Genomic DNA, 22,562 nt, shown 5'->3' on the forward strand with positions numbered 1-22,562 from the left:
TCACAGCGTTTTCAAGGCCTCACCCATTTTCATGACTACTCCCAAGCAGCAGCCAGCCCTGCTGTACTTGGCATCAAGAGTAACCCCAGCTAGTTATGACAACTGCAAAAACCCTTTTACAGGGCCTGCGCTCAATAAAAAACAACAAGCCCTAGCTTTATTACTTTTGTTACTGAAATCACAGGGCAAGGCTTCTCTTTATGCTATCCATCCAGTGTGGATAACTGAGGTGTGTGGCTTTCCTGCATCTCTCCCGTAGCATTGCTCCTCTTTCACTGTTTTGATACCTATTCACGCTGTGGAACGGAGCTTGAGCTCTTTCTCAACTTGCCGTGTGCATTACTTAACTATATATTTAAGAGATTACTTTTCTAAGAGAGATTAGTTGACATTTGGCTGTTCACACCTAACCTGAGAACAGTCAAGGGCAACACTCAACATGTCTCATGCCACTGGGCAGATGACACCATTCATGCTTCCATAGCCTCATTAAGAACCAAGCAATACCTTTATTACAGGAAAACTAGTGATTAACTTAATACCACCTTTATTTGTAGATATTACTGCAAGAGTGCACATCACCTTACACACACAGAGAGGATGACACAAGCCTGCCACGAGGAGCTTACAGTTCAACTTTGACAAACAGCACATCGATCCAGGGAGCAGGAGGCATTGGGAGAGGCTAAAGCTGGCAGGTTAAAAAGAGAGGGCTTCCTTTAGAAGGGGATTGGGCCAAGAATGAAAAGTGACAGGCACAAGGAAGTGGCAAGCAGCAGTGGGAAGGATGACAACTTGAGCACAGGACATGATAAAAACAGATTGCACAGAGACAGGCAGAAAAACAAGGACCTGTAGGGTTTATAATTAACAGGTAAGAATGCAGCTACATAACACAGCATTATTTCAGCCAGTCCACAGAAGAGAACCTGGTGACATATAAATCCCAAGTGGCTTTTTATTTTAAGGAAGCAGCCCCTTTCCCATCAGGAATCCTGCTCTAATACTTATTTCTGTTATGAGTACTTTGCACTTCTAAACTGGGAAGTGGGGAATACCAAAAGCTCTGCAGATAATAGAAAAGACTCAAAGAAAACCAAACCAACCCAACAAACAAAAACCTCAACACTTGTCATTTTAAATATTTCATTCTTTTTACCCTACAGTATCTGCTTTATAGTTGTGGCATATTTTCCAAATTAGCAGCCTGTCAAGAAGGAAATCTCCCACTTTAAAACATGTTAGTGATTTACTGACTGACTTAAAATCTCGTTATCCTACAGTTGTCCTTTGTAGACGGAGCATGAAGAGGCCAGGCTTTGCTGTGGGAGTCAAGCATTCAGTGCGCGTAGCAGCATTGCAGTGAAGCTGGAGTCTCAGCAAGATTTGCCTCTTTTGTGTTTTTGCAGACATCTGTGTCCAGTTTCATCTCACGGGTCCTGACTCTGTGTCAGTAATTGAATAAAGCTGTAAGTGCCCTATTAAACAGAACAGCACAGATTTTCTCTGCTACTCTTGACAGCATCGCTGCTATGAAGACAGTGTCAATGGTACTGACAGATTAGTGAAAGGAATAAGCTGTCACCCTGCCTTCCCCACTCAGTTTAATTCTTTGTTTATTTGCTTTAAGTACAGATACATATTACACACATTTAAAGTCTGTAGAGGCCAGGAGCAGTGTTTCCAGAGGTGCAATCACCTTTACACAGCAACACTCTTTGAGTCTGAGGGCTCCTTCTGTGAGCAAGTACTCACATACCAGGTTTCTGCTTCATTACCTCTAGCTGGGGATACTGCTACAGAGGAGACAAGGGCTTTTCCATCATCACACTCTGGTGGCCCATTAATCTTTTTTTCCACAAGGTGGCTCATGCCACATAGAAAAGCACATAAGGAATCATCTTGGTCCCACATCACTTGGCTAAGAAAGCAGCAGTGCTGTTTTCCACTCCAAACTCCAGTAATCCACAATTACATTTCCATAACAGCCAAAGATCAAGGCAGGCTGCCCATGAATAACCACGTGTAACAGAACTATCCCAACAGCGTTCACTTCTGCACCATGCAAAACAACACATAGAAGAGGCTGAAGCCACAATACTCTGTCCTCCAATGGGCCCACCCTGCAGGAGGTACAGTATTTAAGCAGTTGTGCCACAGTTGGTGGAGTATTTGCACACCCTGCACACAGATCCAGGTTTTTGATAGATAAATGTGGGACTGCTCTTTAAAAGTAGCTTGGTTCACAATTGTCAGAGTAAATGAAATCCCACTACATCAGACCAGTTTTTCACCTAGCCCAGCATTTATTTTCTCCATCTTTGACCAATTCTTAAGAGACAGAGCACACAGAAAAAGAATTTTTCCTTGGCATAACTTTCTTATATACAGCAACTAAAAGTCTCCCTGAGTTAACAGATATATCAGACCACTTTTAACCAGCCCCATGGTGGAAAACTGACTCACAGAATAGTTTGGGTTGAAGGGACCTTAAAGCTCATCCAGTTCCAATCCCCCTGCCATGGGCAGGGACACCTTCCACTAGAGCAGCTTGCTCCAAGCCCCTGTGTCCAGCCTGGCCTTGAACACTGCCAGGGATGGAGCAGCCACAGCTTCTCTGGGCACCCTGTGCCAGCGCCTCAGCACCCTCACAGGGAAGAGCTTCTTTCCCAGTATTTCACCTAAATACTTCTCATCCCACAATCTCCTTGTGTACCCACTATTCCTGGTGACTGCCAGCTGAAGGCACACTTTACTCTCCATCTGCAAACAGAGCCTGAAACTCCAGCTCAAAAAGGAGTGAGGTTCTGTTCCTCACAGCTGACCAGCAGCTTCTAAACACCACAGCCCATCAGCAGGGATGCTAAGCATATACATCCACCATTTTATCAGATGAAACTGGCTTAGAAGCTATTCCACATAAAAAGCAGGAACTGGGAACTGCAGTAGGGAGGTAGATGGCAGAAGTAAAACGGTGATGTTTAATTTAGCTGCACATACTTCACAAGCAGCAGCATCTCTCCCATGACTTCCTGAAAACATGCCACTATTCCCCCATTTTGCAGAGATATTTCTAATGGGAACTCAAGTGGCCAAAGAGTGGAAGCTACCACGTTATGATGTTCTGAATGTGAGGTGGAAGTAATGCTGAGTCAGCACACCAACAACCATCTGTTTTAAGACACTGCCGGTCTGAGGACACTCACCTGTCTGAGCTCTCACTGATAAAAGGAATAAATAAGTTACGTTTAACCCATTATTGTCACGTCACAATCAGAGCACAAGTTGGAATCTTCACAATATTTAGGAGTATATAATATGAAACGCAGAAATCCATAGAAAGCCCTCTGGAAATCTAGGCAAGCTGGTGGTCTCCAAAACACGTACTTGAGACGATGCCAGGCGAACAGGAAAATGAATCAAGACTCTGCCTCCTTCGTTATTGCTTGACACAAAAGATAGGAAAGCTGGGACAGTGGCTAACTCATACCAAAGCTAGAGGTCAACAGAAGACAAGATGTTGGACAAGAGTGAAGTGTTGTCAGCAGGCAGCAAGGCTGTCTTGGAACAAACACATTTAATAAAGGCAACACATTAAAAAAAACCCCACAAACGTGTAAAATACTCAAGTGGTGAGCTATTTCCAAAGGAGTGACTGCAGACCAAGAGGGAAGCGTCTGAACTGCCCGCAGGAGCCTGGCTGGAGATGGCGCTGCTGCCCCACAAAGCTGCCTCCTCCTCCTCCTCCTCCTCTGCTGGCAGGGTTTCCAGCCGTCCTGCCCATGAGGTCACCAGCCTTCTGTAGGAAGGGTGAAGACCTGGCTGGGCTGAGCCTCTGCATGCTCCAAGCCTTCTGTAAAGGGGTTAACACCCAGTTTCCAGGCGATTTCCCAAAGGAAGATCCGAGCGTGCTGTTGTTTCCAGTCCCCAGCACTACCAGGGCAGTGATTGACTCTTGGACTTTTCCAACCAGACATAAAGCAGTTAAATGACTTAACCCCTGCCAGGCTTTGCAGTACCACAGGGGTCAGCAGTTCAGAAAGCACCACCACTGCATCTTCTGTTTGGTTTCTGCTCCCAACCCTCCCACAGCCACTAGCTCAGCCCAGTGCATTTGGTGCTGCATGTCCACTGCATATCCACCCTCAACACTGCACCTTCCTGCTCCGAGCAGGTCCAGATGGTGCAGTGGTTCATGCTAGTCACAATGCTATAGCAGCTGAGCTACCAACCTCAACAGAAAGGTTAAGGGCAGAAAAATCAAACTTAGACAAGACTTAGGAAAACCTCTATAAAAATAAGCAGGTTAAAAATTCCCTTTATATTCCCTCCATGGTGAACAGACCTGGGGGCACCTTTACCCACACGTATTGCTCTAAGTCAGCTTCAGCATACAATCGATCACCATGTACTCTGTCCAGACAGAGCATCGACGTTGTAGAAGGTTCTTAATACAGCCAAACCGGCAGCTTTTTGGTCAGTTGCAGTAACCTGGTGTTCAGCAGCTTGGGGGCTGTTACCAGAATGGTGTAAATAAGCTATGGCTGGAGGAAGAATTACTTCACCACATCACCCACATGTCCACAGGATCCAGTTACCACACACAAAGGAGTGTTCTGCACTCGTTGGCTCTTTCCAACAGCAAGTCAGCTCACAACATGTGAACACCAAGGTATTTGGAGCCCCAGAGCTCAGCTTCAAGCTCTTCCACCTTTAGTACATGCTGCTCCCCTCCCAGCGTCACGGTGGAAGGAAGAAGAGGCAAAAGGCAACAAGTCCCAAAGCACTTCATCGGTAAATGAGATCCAATTCCTATCTCAAAGGTTCCAGGACTGCAGACAGTTTAAAACACGTACAGGTGGTTTATGGGCCAGGAAGACGAGTTGTTCCAGGCCTTTGAAAGCTTGATCTACGACCAAGCAGTACGCTAGGCTCTTCAGTGTGGAAGGCAGATCCATTGCTCACAAGTCTGTGTCATTTGCAGTAATAAAAGGTTTGGGAGCTGTCAGTGCTAGCAGCCAACATTTAGCAATACACTGAAGCTGTGCTCATACACGTAGGAATAAAATCCCCTTCCCTGCCTCAGGAACAGTCCAGGGTATGTCTGGATAGGCAATAAAACCACTGGGTCCAACTACATATCAAGCAGAGAGACCACTATGAAGCCTCAGGGAGGGAGGAACGTGCAGCTTGCATCTGAGACAACGCCACAGCCAAGGTTGGGGGAAGAGGAGGAGAAAACAGACTTCAGTGTGTTACCTTTGCAAACTCAAGTTCGGGTCTTTCTTCCCTCTTCCCCCATCCCTCTGTTCCTTCTCTCCCAAGTTTCCTATGCAGGGGCTCTGCCACTGGAGAGTGTGATCAGGGGATAGTTTAAGACACAATATCTGAGTGGCCTTTATAGAAAGGGAAAGAGACCCATGTTCTGGAATAAGGAGTGGGAAGTCTCCTCCTGCCACGTGTCTGAGGAAAGCACAGTCATGATGTCCGGCCCTCACTCCAGCGATGGGCAAAGACTGGCAGAGCCAGGGGAGAAACAGCCTGGCTTACACCACAGGTAGAACCCACGGATGTGGTAGGAACCTGTACAGGGGAGGTTGTACTTGAAGCAAGAGTTTAAACAAAGGCTTCCTCATTGGGAGTGCCGTTGATTTTGAAGAAGAGTTTGGCATCCTCCATCTTCTGCTTTTTTTCCCTCTCTAGCCTGCGCCTGTAGCACACCAGGTAGATTGGAAGGCAGAAACCCAAGAAGCTCACAGCAAGCAAGCCGACATTCACCTGCAAGGAAGGAAGACAAAACACACTCAGGCAGGCTATGAAGACAACCCAGTCACACGTGCCACAGTGTCAGAACCCAGCCCACATCACTCAGCTGCAGGCAAACCGGGAGCCGCCCTGCTCAGTGTATTGACAACAGCCTCCACAGGATTACATTTGCACTGCTGTGCCCAGAGCACCACGTGTAGGAGCTAAATGCTGCAAGGGTTGGAGGCTCTGGATCATGGCTGCAATGGTTTTGCTCCACAAAACGGGCAGCAACAGCCTACTGGGGTGGGCACAGTGGGGAGAGTCCTGGTTTCTAGGCTACAAGACCCTCCCCATGCCATGATTTTATTGAGCTGCCCAGACAGGCTCTCATCAAGACAGAGTATTAGCCCTACCCTCAACAGTCACTTGGCTTTTCAGACATTAGCATCAGCAACCCCAAATTTCCTGGTAATCAGAGGTAATAGCTCACAAGGGAAAGGGTATTTCTATGGCACTAAGGTCCACACAGATTCACTCACTTTTACTTGACAGGTTTTGACTTGCCACACAAACTGTTAGCACAAAGCACTCCTGCAGCCTTCTCACTCCCTTTCTATACCACCAGCATAAGGGTTAACGGCTTCCCTCCCAGGGAATCATTACCCACACACAGGGAAGTCTCTTGGACAGCAGCAAGGTAACAGCAGACTAAAACCCCAGCTGGTTTTAACCTTGGTCCATGCACAGGAGTCCTTTTGTTTCCAACAAAGTGAGCCCAAATCATCTTAAACACTAAGCTTTGACATTAAGTTTGAGAAGAACTTGCCCAGAGAGGGTCTCCTTCCAAAGGTCCCGTCAGTGCCATGAAAAGAGGCTGCTGCAGAAGGGCAAAGAGGGCACTGATCAACGACTGCAACCCTGTCAAGCTGCCAAACTGGGTAGAGGGGTATCTGTCAACAGAGAAAGCAGCATTATTATACGTCACCTTGACTGTTCACATCACCCCGCTCAGATTACATTCCCAGTTAACTCCCACAACACAACACACACCCCAGACATGTGTATTACGAAGAACTTCTCTCCCCTGGACTTATGTATAGCTACCTCTTTGTATAGAGCATGTAGCTGTACCCCATGGTGTGCACAGTGCCTTTCTCTCCAGACTGTTCTAATCCTGAGCTCTCAAACTTAAGTAACATCAGATCTAGCACTTGTTTTGTTCCCCAGCTGTACTGCAGGCAGGTGGAAGTGCTTATACAACTCCTGTTGCTATTGCAAAGGGACAAGAGTGTTGACATTTACAAGCTAAAAGCAGGGCCTCTTTATCCAGATGATTGCATTTGTGGCTGAGCAATCACTGTCATCTGGTCATAACAATTTGCTCCCTGTAGAAGTGAGTGAAACCTGCACAACAGGTTGGTGTGTGTTTTCCTTTTTAGAGGACAAGTCTGGTCCTAAGTCAAACTAAACAACACTGTTGATTGGGAAGTGCTGAGTATCAGACACTGCTCATGGAAAAACAGAGTTCAGGGACAGCCTAACATCCTTCTCTATCCGTGACTGAGCAGTGTTTAAAAAGGGTCAGGTTAAACTAAGCTTGGAAAGAAAGAAGTGGGTCCAAACCTTGCAATATTCAAAGAGGTCACTCTCAAAGCAAAAATGCCTCAGTCCAGGAAGTTCCAGAGTTGCAACAGTCAAACAGGATTAGTGGAGAAGCAAGACTGTACCTACAGCAACAAGCAGTTATCTTGCCCAAGACAAAGACACTTCTAGCTGCCAGGGAACCAAAATCATATGTGTTTTTAAAGCAGCGTTTAGGCTGGTTTTCTAGTCTGGATTCCTTGGACACTGGGACTAAAACCCTTGACAGAAGGAATCTGTGGAGCCTCTATCCACAAAGCTATTCAAAACCCAATTGACACAGTCCTTGGCAATGTGCTGTTGCTGACCCTGCTTGGGCATAAGGGTTGGACTGAGTGGTCTCAAAAGGTCCCTTCCCACCTCAACAGTATCTGAAGGATAACAGCTTCTTTCTGTTCCTCAGGACAGAGGGGCAGATCTATTCCCAAACCCAAACCCATTGCTTCATAAGGAAGAGAGTACTTAGATTCAGCTATTGATAGTTTGGTGCATTGGAAACAGGATGGATGATGGCCTGGGAAAGGGAGTAGGCATCACTAATGGGATCTTGAGCAATGCTTTACCTGTGTGATTTCAGAGCAGACCAGTAGCAATGTATTATGTTAATGTTTTACCCAGACACGTAGCTACTCATTATAAGACAAAAAAAGCCTTGGAGTTTTTACTATATAACCTTAGTGTCAACAGCGTGGTGTCATACCCAAGGCCCATTTACAGCTGTTCCTGTCTCATTGCAGGAGCTGTGCCAAAGGGATTAGCTGTTTCTGAACAAGGAAAACATCAGCTAGGACTTGGGTCCAACTATTATCATAGCCAGTGGTAACTGAGGACACAAGTTGCATCATTTCTCCCCTCTGACCACAAAGACTTCACATCCTGATCCCCCTCTCATGTGAGCAGCTTATCATCCCAAACCAGTTTACCTGGCCAGCCATGCATTGTAGACAAGCAGAGACTTACACAGCTGCATAGAGGCCTCCCACAGCCGAGTGGATGAATCCTCTCACGATGGTGTGCAAAATGAAGGAAAGAATCTGGGAAGAGAAGCGGGAAGAGAAGCAGGAAGATGTCACATCCTAGATCCCACCTGGTTGTACCATACCCCAGCGTAACACTCCTAAAGCTCTTCTCCTTTCTAGCACAAGGGTGGGCTCGAGGAACCCAGAACCAAACCTCAAATATCAGGACCACAAGTTTCTATTCCTCTCTAAAAGCTCTGCTTTTCCATACTTGGGGAAGGCCAAGATGCAGCGCCCACTGAGGTTAAGCACACACGAGACCCATCTCACTCGTAACATCACTGCTGCAAGGACATGGCCCAGCAACCCATGGCTGGTGTCACAATCCCTCCTGCTTGCTCTCAAGGATGGTTTAGTTAATTTTCCACAAGTTATTGCAGACAACACGTAGGTATGAACAAACTGGCTGTTTGCCTGCATCATAAAGGCACGTAGAAGGATAACATCAAATCCCTAAAACCAGATGGTGCCACAAAGTAAATATTCTTACAGGTTTATAGCCCCACGGGTACCACTAAGCACAGCATCTGATGCAGGAAGAACCTGCTGGATAGATCAGTGTCATGCTTCTGCAAGCTTTCTGACCATGAGCAGCTTATACCGAGCCCTGGTTAAATGCACCCACGCTGCTGGGAGGATCGTGGTAGGGAAGTATTTGTGGTTACACAGCTTGAGTGTGAATAAACGCTGCACCAACTCTGACATTTTAACTACAGCTGCTTCTTTCGGCTCCCTCAAGGGATGTAAGCTCCATGGGACTGCTTGGTTCAACTCTTAACACTGGGGTTCCCCAAGAAGTACAGAAGTCTTCAAGCCCTCCTGCCCCTAGCTGGTTCTGCTGGCTCACAGGACCTCCTGTCACTGTCCCAGGACACACACACACACACCAGCCCCTCCATCACCCCCATCCGTTTGGCCTATTCACCTGCAGGGGTAGGTTGGGAATAAGACAGGTGATTCCAAATCCAACCAGGAGGACGTTTGTGAACGCAAAGGCATTGGTGGCGTTGGTGATTTTCTGGATCTGACGGTCGCGCTTCTTCTTTTTCTTGTCACTTCTGGAAGGACAGCAAAACCCACGTTACAAAAAGCATGCTCAGCAGCTACTGGAACTCACAGCAAGATTCTCCACGTATCCCATCAACTCTATCTAAAAGGGTTTGGCTACAGGTCTGCCTAAGGAGGTGGTGGGGTCTCCATCAGTGGAAGCTGAGGAACATCTAGGCAATTGTTTCAGTGCTGTTACTCTTACTGTTGGGCTAGAAGGGAAGTCTGAACCTCCCCTTGCTATGAGTTACGTCTGCTCTTCTTGACTGATCTCAGTGGACATGGAGGGCAGTCTGGTCCTTTCCTCTGCAATTATCAAGTCTTCCTTCAGGCTTGCTTTCTATCCTGAAGAACCAACATCCTTTCCAGTCCTTCATCACAACACACATTATGCAGAGCAGAGGGGGAACTGCTACGCGGCTGCGTGTCCCGTGTGCCGCACACTACGCACTGCTCAGCGTTGCTCTCCTCAGTCTCTTCGGAGCCATCATCGCACTCTTTCAGCCTCCAGTCCATGATGTAGCCGATCACAGGTGCTGTCAGCAGGCACAGCAGTTGCAGTACCCCAAAGATGGAAGTGTAGAGAGCCACTGCAGGGAAAAGAAGAGAGATTTAAGGAGTTGTCAGTCCAAGTGATACCATAGCAGCAAGAGAAAAGAAACTGCTCCTCCCTACAGATCACCTCTTATTAAGAGCCCAGACCCAATCTACTCACCAACTACCAGGCAAGGGCTTAAGGAGACGAGGTACCAAAGCCCCATTCCATCATTTAGGCTCCCAGAGGCGTGACATTAGAGTGGACGTACCAGACACACTTGCTTCAACCTTTCTAGTGAGCCTGCATCAGCCCAACAGCAGGTAGGGCTCCAGAAACGGGATGCAGCTACTGTTTAATGCCAGTGAGGTTTATGCTGGTTCAAACCAAAAGGGAAAGTTCTTACAAGCCAACACATCCTGCACAGCCAACCCTGCATTAGTCATCCCTCTCCTGCCTCGCTGGGAGCTGCAGTTACATCTTCTACAGCCAGGAAGCTCCAGCAAGGACAAGCCAGGCCAGGGAGGTGAGGACTAACCCATTTGGTGCTGAATGGGCAAGTTTGGAGGCAGAGGAGAGATTAGCAGCAAAAAAACCCACAGCACCATTAAAAACTCAAACTGATGATAACTCCCCTTGTGTTAAAGGTGGGAGAAGCATCTACACAGCTTGCAAAGGGAAAGCTGATGCCAGCAGACTCAGAAGAAACCATCCCCTCCCGTTAGTGACCAGTTCCCCCATGCTGCAGCGCTGTTTCCACTTCCTCTCCGCAGCCCACGTGATGGGTTTGGGCATCACACAGCAGCGTGGTGAGTCACTGGTGTACCACAGCTCTGGAGGAAGGATTCTGAAACTGCCCACCTCAGCACAGAGCGTTCAGCAGCTACAGCGCTGAGAAAAACAACCAAGAATGTCAGCTTGTCCCTCCCAGTGCATTGCCAGACCTACCCAAAGAACTGGAGCCAGGATTTACACCAGAGTTATCTCAGTCATGGAGAGAAGTTTCCAATAAGCCTTGCTCTTAAGCTGCTGCAGCACACCCCAGCAGGGCACCTGATGAGACTTTCCTGGCTCCAGTTCCTGGCACAAGAACCCAGAGGCACTTCCAACTCCAGCTTCGCATTCATGCCCCCATTACCTCCTCAAAGGCAAGGCCTGAAGTGGCCCCATATCCCCATCTCATTATAGCAACTGCTATAGCCAGGAGAGGCAGGTGGCATCACCCTCTACCAACACTCCTGGAGCTGGTTTGCTCTTGTCTGGTTATTTTTTAATAGAGGGTAAGAAGCAAGCTATGCTTTGCCTCTTCATGCCATTCTGAACACTTCATCTTGGGCTCTGCACAGCAAGGGCAGAAGCCAATGTGAAGCAGGGAATGGAATCTATGGGATCAGCAAAAAAGAGAGGATAGTAGCTCCTATAAAACTGGGCCTCTTCCATTCGTCTATCATCTTAAAAAACATCTTTTCCTAAGGAGAAATAAAGCAAACAATACCTAGCAAATACCACCACAGAAGCAGAAGCCTGCCTAGAGCAAATGAAGGGTGCACACGTGGGGACGGCCCTTTACATCCACTGTTCTACATGTCTTTCCCTCAAAGTTCTCCTAAGCAAGCACCTCATACAACCAAGTTTACCTTCCCTAACTCTACCCAAGGTCTCCAAGTATTACCAGATTTGAAGGCAAGGTGACAATTCAGTCAAGATGCAGCCAGATTTCAGCTCCTAGACATTAGGTCTACCCTCTCCTGCCTGTCAAGCCACCAAACTCCTTTGCTTCTCCCCCATCTTTGGGGGGTTTGCAGAAGTAGCCACAAGCTGACTGCTCTGTCCATGTCTAGGTTTTACAACATGGTCTAAGTCACCATAACTGCTTTAAGGGCATGGTGCCCCACTGCAGCTTAAAAGACCCAAGTGATTTTCCCTACATCCTTCTCCCCTGCTCAGGAATATTGATGTTTCCTTTGACCATCACACTTGCAGGATTGACTCAACTCTCCTCTTCCCTTGCTGAATGCAACCAAGAGCGGTTGCAGGTGGAGGGAGCTCTTTAAGCAAACCCATGTTCAAGTAAACAACTGCAAGAAGAAGAACAAGGAATGCAAGGGAGCAGCATCCCACCCTCTCCTGATCCGCACAGATTACAGTCCAGAGAGCTCCACATGCCTTGGAACTGCTCTCAGAGCCTGATGCTGCTGCGACTAGACAATACCACTGTTTTGCTGATGCTATGGAAACACTAAGACATTGGACTGCACTGTGAGCCCAGGCTGATGCAGGGGGAGGAGAGGGAAAACGGGAAGAAAGCTTAAAGGTGGCACAGAGCAAACGCAAGACACCCAAGGGACAATCCCTTGATTAACATGGGAACTTGATCTAAAGAGAACTGGCAGCACATATGCGAGTCTAAAATACCAAGGAGGGAAGGAGAGGGGGAAAATGAAAGAGAAATAACTAAAGCAAGCCAGGGGAAAAGGGGGGGAAAAGGAAGGAATCTGGGTGGAAGAGTTCCAAGGTAAGCAGAAACCAAAGCAGTGTTGGGCAAGGCAGGTGGCGTGGAGTTTGTCCTGTTGACTGTTTCATGTCTAAATGAGCCAGGAGATAAAGAGCTGAATGCTGCAGGCTGTCAAAGGCTCAAGAAACAAAGCGATTCAGGCAATGCCAGGCCACTTGGAGTTCCCCAGTTTCCGTCCCTCCCCCAGAGCTCACTCCTCTTTCCAGAGGCGTGCCCCTTGATTTATCAGCTTTATGCAATCCAGATTTAACAAGTCCAAACTGGATCTTACTACAAAGGACACACACACACGGGGAGGGGAGGGGGGGGGAAGGCTAAGTCCTGTTTTGCAATCCTGGGTATTTTCAACAACAGCAAGCTAATGTATTCCTTCCCGTTTGCTCCATGTACTCAGAGCTATAAATACAAGGCCAGGGCAATGAGTGCCCCTGAGCCTCCCCAGCACACAACAAGCTGCACAAAACAGCCCTGACTTCACTTCTCCCCCCCCACCAAGCAGCTGCTGGGCTGAGACACCTCTAAGTCCAACCATTAGTCACTGGAGTCAGCTACGCCGTCCTCTGTGCTTGCTTAGGATAACCAAGGCAAACACCTGATGAAATAGGTTTTGCCATGAAAACAATTATCACAGTGCAGCCCCAGAGGGTGCTTTCAACAGCCCATCTGGGGAAATAACATGGAATAGTGTTTTAACAGGCACAGGGCTAAAATTAACTTGACATTCAAGTGTCTACCTCCCTGCCCTGCTGTCCTGGGCTAGTTCCAGCCCTCCACTAGACCCTACAAGCAGCTGTCAGCCCCCCTCTGACACCACTAATGGCTATACACAGTGTATCTGCTGAGTAATCAGGCTTGCTGGCCTCTTGTAAGGACCAGGTCCAGGTCAGGTCCCACTTCCAAGGAAGCAGATCGATGTTTTCAGGTTCACCTTACCTTGATCTTTATCTCCAGACAGAAACTCAAGGATGGTGTTCATGGCTCCCATGTAGAAGATGAGCCGCAGCTGAGTGACACACATGGTGATAAGGCTGAGCAACAAGATAGGACTGAAGACACTCTTCATGAAGGAGGGAGAAGCTGTAGAAGGAATAACAGAGTCTCTGAAGAAGGCAAAAGGAAGCTTCAAACCATTTACTTTTACCATACCACTGCGTAAGGAAGGGCTTGGTCATGATGCAGTCTTAGAAACAGCAGTGACCATGCACTGTCCTGCAGCCACACCAGTCACCCACACTGTTGTCCCCACCATTGGCAACACCATATGGTATATATTTAGGCAAGTACATAAGAACAGGATTCCCTATACAGCTGAACTTGTGTTTAAATACTGGTGGCTGGCACATGGCCCTGGCAATGCACAGATCACATATATCTCTTACAAACAGGTCCGGAGCCAACAGAGAGGCCAAGAGGCCTTGTGCCAACACAAGCATCCCACTCCTAGAACCACACCTGCATTGTCAGGCTGGCACTTCACTTCCAGGTCCACCGTGGACAGGCAGAGCTTGTTGTTCTCCTGCAAGGCTGTGGGCTCCTTGGGGCCCTTCATGGAGCTCCCCACGCTGAGCCGGCGCCCCACAGTTGTCACTTGCTTGTAGAACTGTTTCCCAGTGATTTTGTGGTCAAATCCCAGCCAGCTGAACTTGATTTTCACCCTGTTGGGTAGCAAAGAGCAGGAGAGCTGCAACCCAGGGCAAGGAGTCAGAGGCAGTTAAAGCTGCAGGATGAAAGGCTATGGGTGGATTTAATGAGCTAGTTTCCATCAACAAGCCTACAAATGGTCTGGATCCAGAGCACAGAGATACTTCCCCAGGGCCAGTTTGGCATAGGTCAATAGAGAAATACTTATGACTACTGACAGATCATTTTTCCTTCAGAATTCCTGTGCTTTGGGAAGTTCCACTTCCCACAGATACCCACCAGTCAAGACATAACGCTAACAGCAGATGTAAATCCTCAACATGCAAGGGAATTCCTTGCCCACCACTCCAAATGAGTTGTGAGAGCACTTCCTAGAGGATTAAGAATGGGATCAGCCCTCCAGGCCAGTCTAGAGGACACTTACGAATAGTCCATGTCTTCTGGTCCTGGGAAAGGCTCCAGGGGCCAGTTGAAGAAGCAGTTGAGGAACACTAATCCTGCACAGCTTGCCCAGACCAGCAGAATGAGGATGAAGGAGACCCCAAGGTCGTATATAACCTGGAAATCACAAGGGAACATGGTTTTGGCTATGAGAGCAGAAAGATACTTCAATAGTCTTTGAATGAGGACTGAGAGGAAGCAGTAGGGAAGAACGTCCTACATTTAAAATGGGTTTAACTCAAGTAGGTTTGTGACATGCAGCTTAAAAAGAGAGATGTATGCACATCTTTAACAGCAGCTATAGCTGGAATAACATGCATTTCTCCTTGGAAAGCCAGCAAGAACTTCCCTGCACACTTGCAGCTCACCTGTACTATATCCCCTTTATGCTAACTCTGCAATGAAACACCTTGGTTCAAAGACACTATTGCTCCACCAAGGCAGCCCAAGGGACCATCTCCTCTGTCCCTTCAGTGCGGTTTGCTCACTCTGTGTTCAAAGCCAACCACCATTAACAATCACACAGATTAAATACACATGGGTATTAAAAATACATCTATATATACATTCCTTAAAGCATTAAAACCCAATCTTTCATAAAAAAAGATGCTCAGTTTGTCACTCATTTACCACCTTTAAAACACTACTGTCTATTGGTAGTGTAATAGTAGTACCAGTGTCTATGAACAGACCCTTCTCTTTGCAGTAGTTGTTGCATTATTAAGGCCACCACTTGGGCAGTCCCTAACACAGAAGGGAACTGAGTCTTGCAAATGCACATCTCCAAGTGGTGTAACAGACAGTCCCTTTTCCCTTGCCCTATCATTGCTAAATGGTGCAAGATGCCAGCAAACAGCACTGGTTGCGAGTCATTATCCCATAGCCTCACCTTGATTCCTGGAAAAGTCACAGCAGAGGAAGCATAGGAGCCAATCATCAGGGCAATGAACGTGGAACGGAGGTCACCAAACATGTTGGGCAGCTGGGGAAGGAAAAGATGGGCTGAAACAGGGAAGGGAAGGAGGCTTTCTTGAGAAGATACTGGCATTTAGGATTAAGACTCCCGGATACCACAGTCTGAAGCAGCCGGTTTTACTCAAGAATGACTTAGCTCATCAGGTTGCATTGATGCCTGCAGCATCAGGGAATATTGACAGTCCAAGATTTATGGGCTTAATGGCACTGCTTCTTTCCAGACGGGCAGCACAACTTTGCACCCGTTACCTTTAGCACAGGAGTGTTTGCTCCTGCCCTTGTGCTTTCTTTAAGAGCTCCTTACCCCGAATCCATAGCCTCCACCACCTTTCCTGGCCAGGTTCTTTTACACATCACCCTCTTTACAGCCAAGAGCTATTAGACACAGGGCTGTGATGGCTGCACAGCCTTCAACACACCCTGCAACACCTTGAGATGCCAGGTTGGTTTATGCACCCAAAGCTTTGCAGTAAACCAGAAAGTTCCTGTTGCAACAAGAAGGAGCAGAGACAAACACGAACCGTGTTGCTGTTTGACTTTCCATGGCAAGCTAGGTTGCTGTCTCCTTCTATGAAAGGAAACTCTTGTGGAGAGGGGCTAAAGCTGGTTATTTCTGCATCAGCTGCATGCCCAAGCACACTATCTAGGAGGGAGGTGCAGGAAGGCAATCACAAACACAATATCCAAGGCTTTATTGCCTGGTGCAGATATGAAGCTGCTGAACTCTGCATCAAGCAGCAGGCAATAGCACCTCATGTTCCTGCCACCTCCCCACTTCAGTGCCTGGGCTCCTACCAGGTATGATGGCATTGCTGAGAGCAGACCAGGCTGGTTCTGCAAGGATCTATTGGGAAAGCAAAGCTCTCTGTAGGCACGGCTAGAAGCAGCCCACAGCATCCAATTCTGCCACCTCAACACCAAAAGCACTCCCAGGCTGGCTCTCCAGCTCCTGCTTCCACTCAGGACCCAAAAGCAGAGTGGAACAAGCAGAGCACAAAGACCATCCCACCCTCCTGGGAAAGGATGACCTCCCCATTTTCCCAAACCACCGTAATTTAAGCAGCTTCCATCACTCATGCTGGCCTGCAAGCTGGAGATTGCAGGGAGAAGCTTTGAAGTGGCAGGCTGAGAGCTTGGCTGCTCCCTCCTGAAGCTGGTCAACGCAGAGAGATTCTGCTGCAGGATGACAGCACAATCCCCTCCCACCTCCTTTTTTGGGTCACTCCATCCCCAAATTCACATGGGCATCGCTACCACGTCAGCCTCAGAGGGCCTTCAAAGCAGGACACTGCAGGAGCCTTCTAGGACTAAAGGCATAACCAGCGTTTTATCTGTTTAGAGATGCTGCTGAGCAAAAATCATCCCGAGAATATCAGATGGAGCCTGAGCAAGCAAACGCTGTCATCACATTCCCCTTCCCCTGCTGGAAAACAAATCCATCTTTCCCAGGAGCAGCATATAAGGCAAGTCAATCTGGCTTGTGTCACGGCAGGGCCAGCGTGTTTACAACGCAAGTATTCCTGCGCAGGAACACTGGAGGATCCATCTGTTTATCATCCCTCTGTCTCACTGCAGAGCTGCCTATGCAGTGCAGTCTCCAGGTCCTCACATAACCCCCGGTCAGGGAGCGGCACCAATGATGCTGGTGATGAACCCCGAGCAGAGGCAGAAAGCACAGCACTGCACTGCTCTGCAGAGAGCATCCATCCCCACACCCAGCCCCGGCTGCCTGCATGCGGGATTGCTGCCAACAGGCTGCTTTCAGGAGCTGCAGGCAGGAAACAACGAAGGATCCAAAGGTCTGTTACCAGGCACCAAAAAAGCTCTCCTTGGAAGCAGTGGCCTAAATACAACAGCCCAGAAAACAGCATCTGCAGAGCACAAGAGCTGCGGGTTACGGAAGGACCGGTGGCTGTCACCAGGGCAGGGCACTGGTTGAACGCCAAATACCCCCAACCTAAAGCAGTCTCCAGCAATGACAGTAAACAGCAGGCAGCTGGGAGCAGGAGCTCCACAAACACAGCTGCTGCTTGGCTCGGGCTGGTTTTCCCCAGAGATCACAAAAAGCCCTTTTCCAACCCCACAGCTCCCAGGTGGATCCTCCTGCTCCGAGGGTCACCGCAGACATGGATGGGTATTAAAGCAAGCAGTGATACCCAGCAAATCCCAAGTGTGCTAGAACAGGAGTCTTAGAAACGCTAAAGATTCCCCAAATCCTATTTGGCACCAAGCAAGCAGCCAGATGACACAAAAAGGACATTGGAGATTGAAGGTCTTATCCAACCCAATCTGAGGGGAAACTGCCAACACTGAGCACTTGGGAGGAAAAGAAACCTGAGCCTATCTGGAGGAGGAGAGGGGAAGCAAAAGGAACAAGTCGTCCATCCCTAGACAGAAAAACAGCTAGTAAACCAGCTAGTAAATGCTAAGCCATTTTCTCATGCTGTCTTCATAGCAGCAAGTATGGGGAAAACCAAGCCACAGAGCAAGGGGCCTCTTTGTTTTCCTGCCCCTCATTCTGATCCTATCCCGCAGCCAGAAGGGATTCCTCCTCCACCTTCTGCCCGTTCTGCTGCAACCACCCCAACCCCACCATGACAGAAACACAAACTCCTCCTGTTTAAAGGTCAGTGATACTCAATGTATTATTAACTTCATGCCCTGTCCAAAAGACAGTGACTTCATTTTGCCATACCCTTATTACAGGCACGCAATCCTAAACTGATAGAACACTTCCTTCTTGTGGATTATTTTCTCATCTGTCCTATAATGAATTTAAGACCTTAAATCTTCTCTTTTTTTTAAGCAATTTCATCCATTTTTGCCTGAAGACAACCCCTACACAAGATACCACAGCAGTATTACCAAACCCAGTTCCCCTCTCCTTGCAAGGGCTGTTTGCAAGAACAGAGGAAGGAGTCAAGCGGTTGAGAACCAGACTATAGGGGAACGGTGGTTTTGTCCAAGCTAAGCTTTGTTTTCCTTACCAGGGGTATATTTGGACACTAAGACTATGTTATCCAGGAAAGCCTCAAGCTGCCCTCTTTGTCCAAAGCAGATGGAAATTCCTGTTCCCGTTCTCCAACAAAAAAGACCTCAGAGCCCTAAGTTTTCCTACGATCTCCAAGCAGAAAATACTCCCTACACAGAGATGCTCCCCTGCTCCGACTCAAGGGTGAGGAGCAAAGCAGCTGTGATTCTTTGAGAGGAAAACAGGGCAGGGAACAATCTCTCAAAGGCTCTTTGTGGTAATTTATCACACATGTTTGTTTCTCCGCATGAAATAGCTTCAGAGCAGAACCAGCACCAGATTCCTGCGTTGTCAGAGCCACCAACACGGAGCTGTTTCCATTTCCCACCCTCGCTCACATTGGTTCAGACCGAGTCACGAGGCAGAAATCTCCCTTCTGCATGTGAACAACAGGCACAGCCTGACCTTGTTCCCAGAAGCAGGAACACCGCCGCTCCCTGGCTCTCCCTCCTCCCCAAGCCACAGCACAGGGTACCCAGAAACAGCAGCTTGCTTTGGCTCTGCGTGTGCTTACATGATACCCAGGGGACCTGTTACTGAGAAAGGCTTTGAACCCAAAAGACAGAGGGGAATACTGTCCCAGCATCCCTTAAAGATCCCGTTTATCCCTTTTACAGGCATTGGGGATCTCCTGCCCTGCCATCAGATGCACCATGCCCATGCACGCGGGTATCCCGGGGAGCATCCCGACTCCCGCCTGGGGTGGCAGAGCAGCAGCTCACTCATCAGTGGGATTGTCCCATTTCCTGGAGCACGTCAGGACACTCATGGCAGGCAGGAGAAGGAAGTCACCTTGCTTTGACTCCTGTGGGTGCTTGGCAGCCAGTGCCTGTGGCAGCCAGAACAAGCTCACTTGGCACCACGAGCTGCCCAGTGCTCGCTGCCTCCATAGAACGAAGGTCCTTACAAAGGTCTCTGAGGCTCCTCTTTCAGTGCTGGCTTCAGCCTTCCCTTGGTACAGCATCATCCCCATGCCCCTGCCATGCTCCTGTCCACGTGTGCAATGGACCCACAGGAGATCCCCACGTCATGCAGGCATCATAAGCATCCCCGCTTGCAGGTAGAACCACACAGGGACAAAACAGGAAGCTGACAGTGAGCAAAATACACCTGCATTTAACAGCCACCACCACAGCTCCGTTATGATGTGGGGGAAGAAGTGCTCCCCTCCCACTTGAAGCTATTTATAATCACATTCACATGCCTCAGGAACCAAAAGGCAGTTACATCTGGATGCGAGGAGCCAGGCCTGAAGCCACCTCAGCTCTTTACAAAACACACTGCTGTTGCCCAGAGGGCACGGGCTCCACCTGCGTTCTCCCTGCAGGGACTCACAGCATCACTGCTTGCCCCAGACCTCCTCAAGGGTTGCAGCTCCTCTTGGAAGATGTCACCTTTTTCCTGCTGCTGTACTTCCTTAGTGCTGTGGAACAGGCTCACTAATGACAGAGCTAATAAGTAACTGGCTTTGCTTACTGCTCCCGGTGCTAAAAGCCACAGTAGAGCACATCCAATACATCTCAGCCCTTGCCCTTCCTCCTCTCATCACCAGTGGCTCTAAAATAACCCATGACCCTTTAATAACCACTCAGAGAGACAACAGCAGCAGGGTGGGGAATCCTCTCCTCTGATGTGCTCCTCTCCTTGCTCCCATTGGAAGCGTGGCAGGATGACGTTTGCCCCCTAGTTCTTAGGAGCACGGCCAAGGCTTCCAGTGAAGAACACCACATGCAGAGCAAAGCCTGACCTCTGCATGGAGCTTCGGAAGCTTGGAGTCTATGAAGGCAACAGCAGCCTCAGTATATAGTGATCTGTAAACCCAACCTCTGCCAAACCCAGGTCTCAGGAGCTCAGGCAGTGTCTGAGCCCTGTTGAATTCAAGGTAACCTTAACAGAAGGTTTCATTTCAATAGCAAGCTCAAGGTAACGCCATCCAAACCTGAACGGTTTCAGTGGCAGCTCAAGAAGCATCAGTGCTTTGGGAGGCTTCCCACCCAGCCCCGTTCCATCCACACTGACAAGGATCAGGGTAATGAGGTAGAAAATGAAGCAGCTGCTTGAAGGACAATGATGCCTCTGTCTCTGAGCAGAAAGAGCTCCAAAACAGAGATCCAGCTGACAGGGGTTGACCAATGTTTGCAATGCAATCCATGGACTAAAGGGGTCCAAGCGGAGCTGGGTGCATTCAACAAGGCAGCATTTCCAAGGAAACCTGGAAGGGAATCTCACCCTGCTTGAGAGCAAAAGCTTTTGTGCTCGAGAACAACCATTTCCCAGGGCTGAGATGCAAACTGTGCTTGCAAGGGGTTGTGCCCTGCTGAGCCGAATCCAGTGCAAACACACGTCCAGGCTGTGCCAGGTAGCTGAGCACTGCATGTATAGGTACGTGACAATGGATACCACCACTTCCTTTTCTTTCCCCATGCCTTCACCTGAGATGGACTGGGTGAAAAAGAAGCCTTAGAATAACCACTCAGCCTCACAGGTAGGAGGGACTGACCCTTTGTACCAGACAAAATCACATGCTAGTCAAGCCACGGGCAAGCAATCCACTTTGTTCTTCCCTGCTAGCCCAGCTCACAGCCATAGTAAGGAACAGAATAGAGGCAGGTAATAGCTCTTCACTTACCGTCAGCGATGTGAAGGTCATACACATCCCCCCAAAGCCATTCAGAGCCAGCGCAATGAATATCAGCACAGACAGAGCTGCAACAGTAAAAAGCCACCTTTAGCTTTCACTGGGGTGAAGAGGAAGAGGAGAGCCCTTGAGGGCTTTGGTCCTGACCCATAAAAACCTCAGGATGTGCCACAGTGCTCCTCACCCAGCACCATCTCCCCAGCCGTGCAGAGGAGGGCCAGGGATCTCCTCCAAGAGAGAGCTCAGGATGGGCTCATCCCTCCAGGATGGAAGGGTTTGGTTTCCCTAATGAACACACTTGCTGATGCAGCTTGTCTTAATGGGTCTTAAAAGGAAGATTTCCATGAAAGAACTGCAATTCAAACAGCCATCTCGCTATCTGGTCCTGGGGAGCAAAGGCTCCCTCCATCCCTGGCCAGAAAGCCGATTCCACATCCCTATTCCCCATTACCATTAGTTATTTCCCAACCCTGAGAAAGCCATGAACTGGTTTGGAACTGCTCTTTTCACAGGACCCAGCCCTGCCCCAACGCATTGCTGAGGCCTGGCTATCGCAGACACTTGGCCCTTGCTACACTCTCTGTTGAGCATTGTGAAACACCAGAGGCACTCAGCTCCCACGGGGCAGCAGACGCTCTGCCGTGTCCTCAGCAGGACCCCATTGCAGCACTGGGGATGTGCCAGTGGGAGCACACAGTGCCATGTGTGCCCTCTGCTTCCCCCTCTAGACAACCCCAAAGGCACAGCCCCACATTGCCCCCAGCTTAGGGGGGAATTCCTACTTACTGTCGGGGTTACTGGCTCCATAGGCGATCAGCACACAGGACACAGCAAAGCAGGCACTGAAAGGGAACCAAACCCATGAGTTTCTTATAGCCAGCCTTATACACAGTAAATGATAAATAGGTAAATTCTACCTCCTAAGCACCTTAAGCAAGGCACAGAGTAATTCCTGTAACAGGAAGGGAAGAAAACCCCAAGGGAATACCCAGATATCACAGGCAAACCTTGCACAAGGAAGCAGCCTCTCCTCCCAGTATTGAGACAGCTCTTGCTGGACCCAAATTCCCCACTGGTTTTCCAGCATACAGCTTTGCCAGCCCTCACCAAGAGGTGACCAAAGACCTTGGTCCTGAGACCCCGTTGTGGTCACAGCACTTGGAACCTATTCACCAGCTCTGTTTGGTAAGGGTTAAAACTGGAACAGGGGAAGTTTAGATTGGATATAAGGAGGAAATTCATCCCTGTTAGGGTGGTGAGGCTCTGGAATGGGTTGCCCAGGGAGGTTGTGAATGCTCCATCCCTGGCGGTGTTCAAGGCCAGGTTGGACA

The 22,562-nt window shown here is 48.8% G+C and overlaps 1 protein-coding gene across 1 annotated transcript in view; it reads right to left on the reverse strand.

Annotated features, from left to right (window-relative positions):
* Window positions 1–489: 489 nt before the first annotated feature.
* Window positions 490–22,562, reverse strand: part of SLC43A2 (solute carrier family 43 member 2) — a 29,699-nt gene continuing 7,626 nt past the window's right edge. The window contains exons 3-13 of the mRNA XM_061363439.1: window positions 22,018–22,073; window positions 21,223–21,299; window positions 15,477–15,569; window positions 14,571–14,704; window positions 13,958–14,160; window positions 13,439–13,582; window positions 9,907–10,045; window positions 9,334–9,466; window positions 8,350–8,423; window positions 6,575–6,698; window positions 490–5,778 (exon numbers count right to left, since the gene is read on the reverse strand). Of these exons, the coding sequence (XP_061219423.1) occupies window positions 5,617–5,778; window positions 6,575–6,698; window positions 8,350–8,423; window positions 9,334–9,466; window positions 9,907–10,045; window positions 13,439–13,582; window positions 13,958–14,160; window positions 14,571–14,704; window positions 15,477–15,569; window positions 21,223–21,299; window positions 22,018–22,073 (1,339 nt within the window). The 3' untranslated portion in view covers window positions 490–5,616. The remainder of the gene's footprint in view (window positions 5,779–6,574; window positions 6,699–8,349; window positions 8,424–9,333; window positions 9,467–9,906; window positions 10,046–13,438; window positions 13,583–13,957; window positions 14,161–14,570; window positions 14,705–15,476; window positions 15,570–21,222; window positions 21,300–22,017; window positions 22,074–22,562) is intronic.

This window comes from Neopsephotus bourkii, unplaced genomic scaffold, assembly GCF_033783945.1.
Source record: "Neopsephotus bourkii isolate Nb327-2 ecotype Australia unplaced genomic scaffold, CSIRO-AGI_Nbou_v1 NB_1154, whole genome shotgun sequence".
Classification (NCBI taxonomy): Eukaryota; Metazoa; Chordata; class Aves; order Psittaciformes; family Psittacidae; genus Neopsephotus; species Neopsephotus bourkii.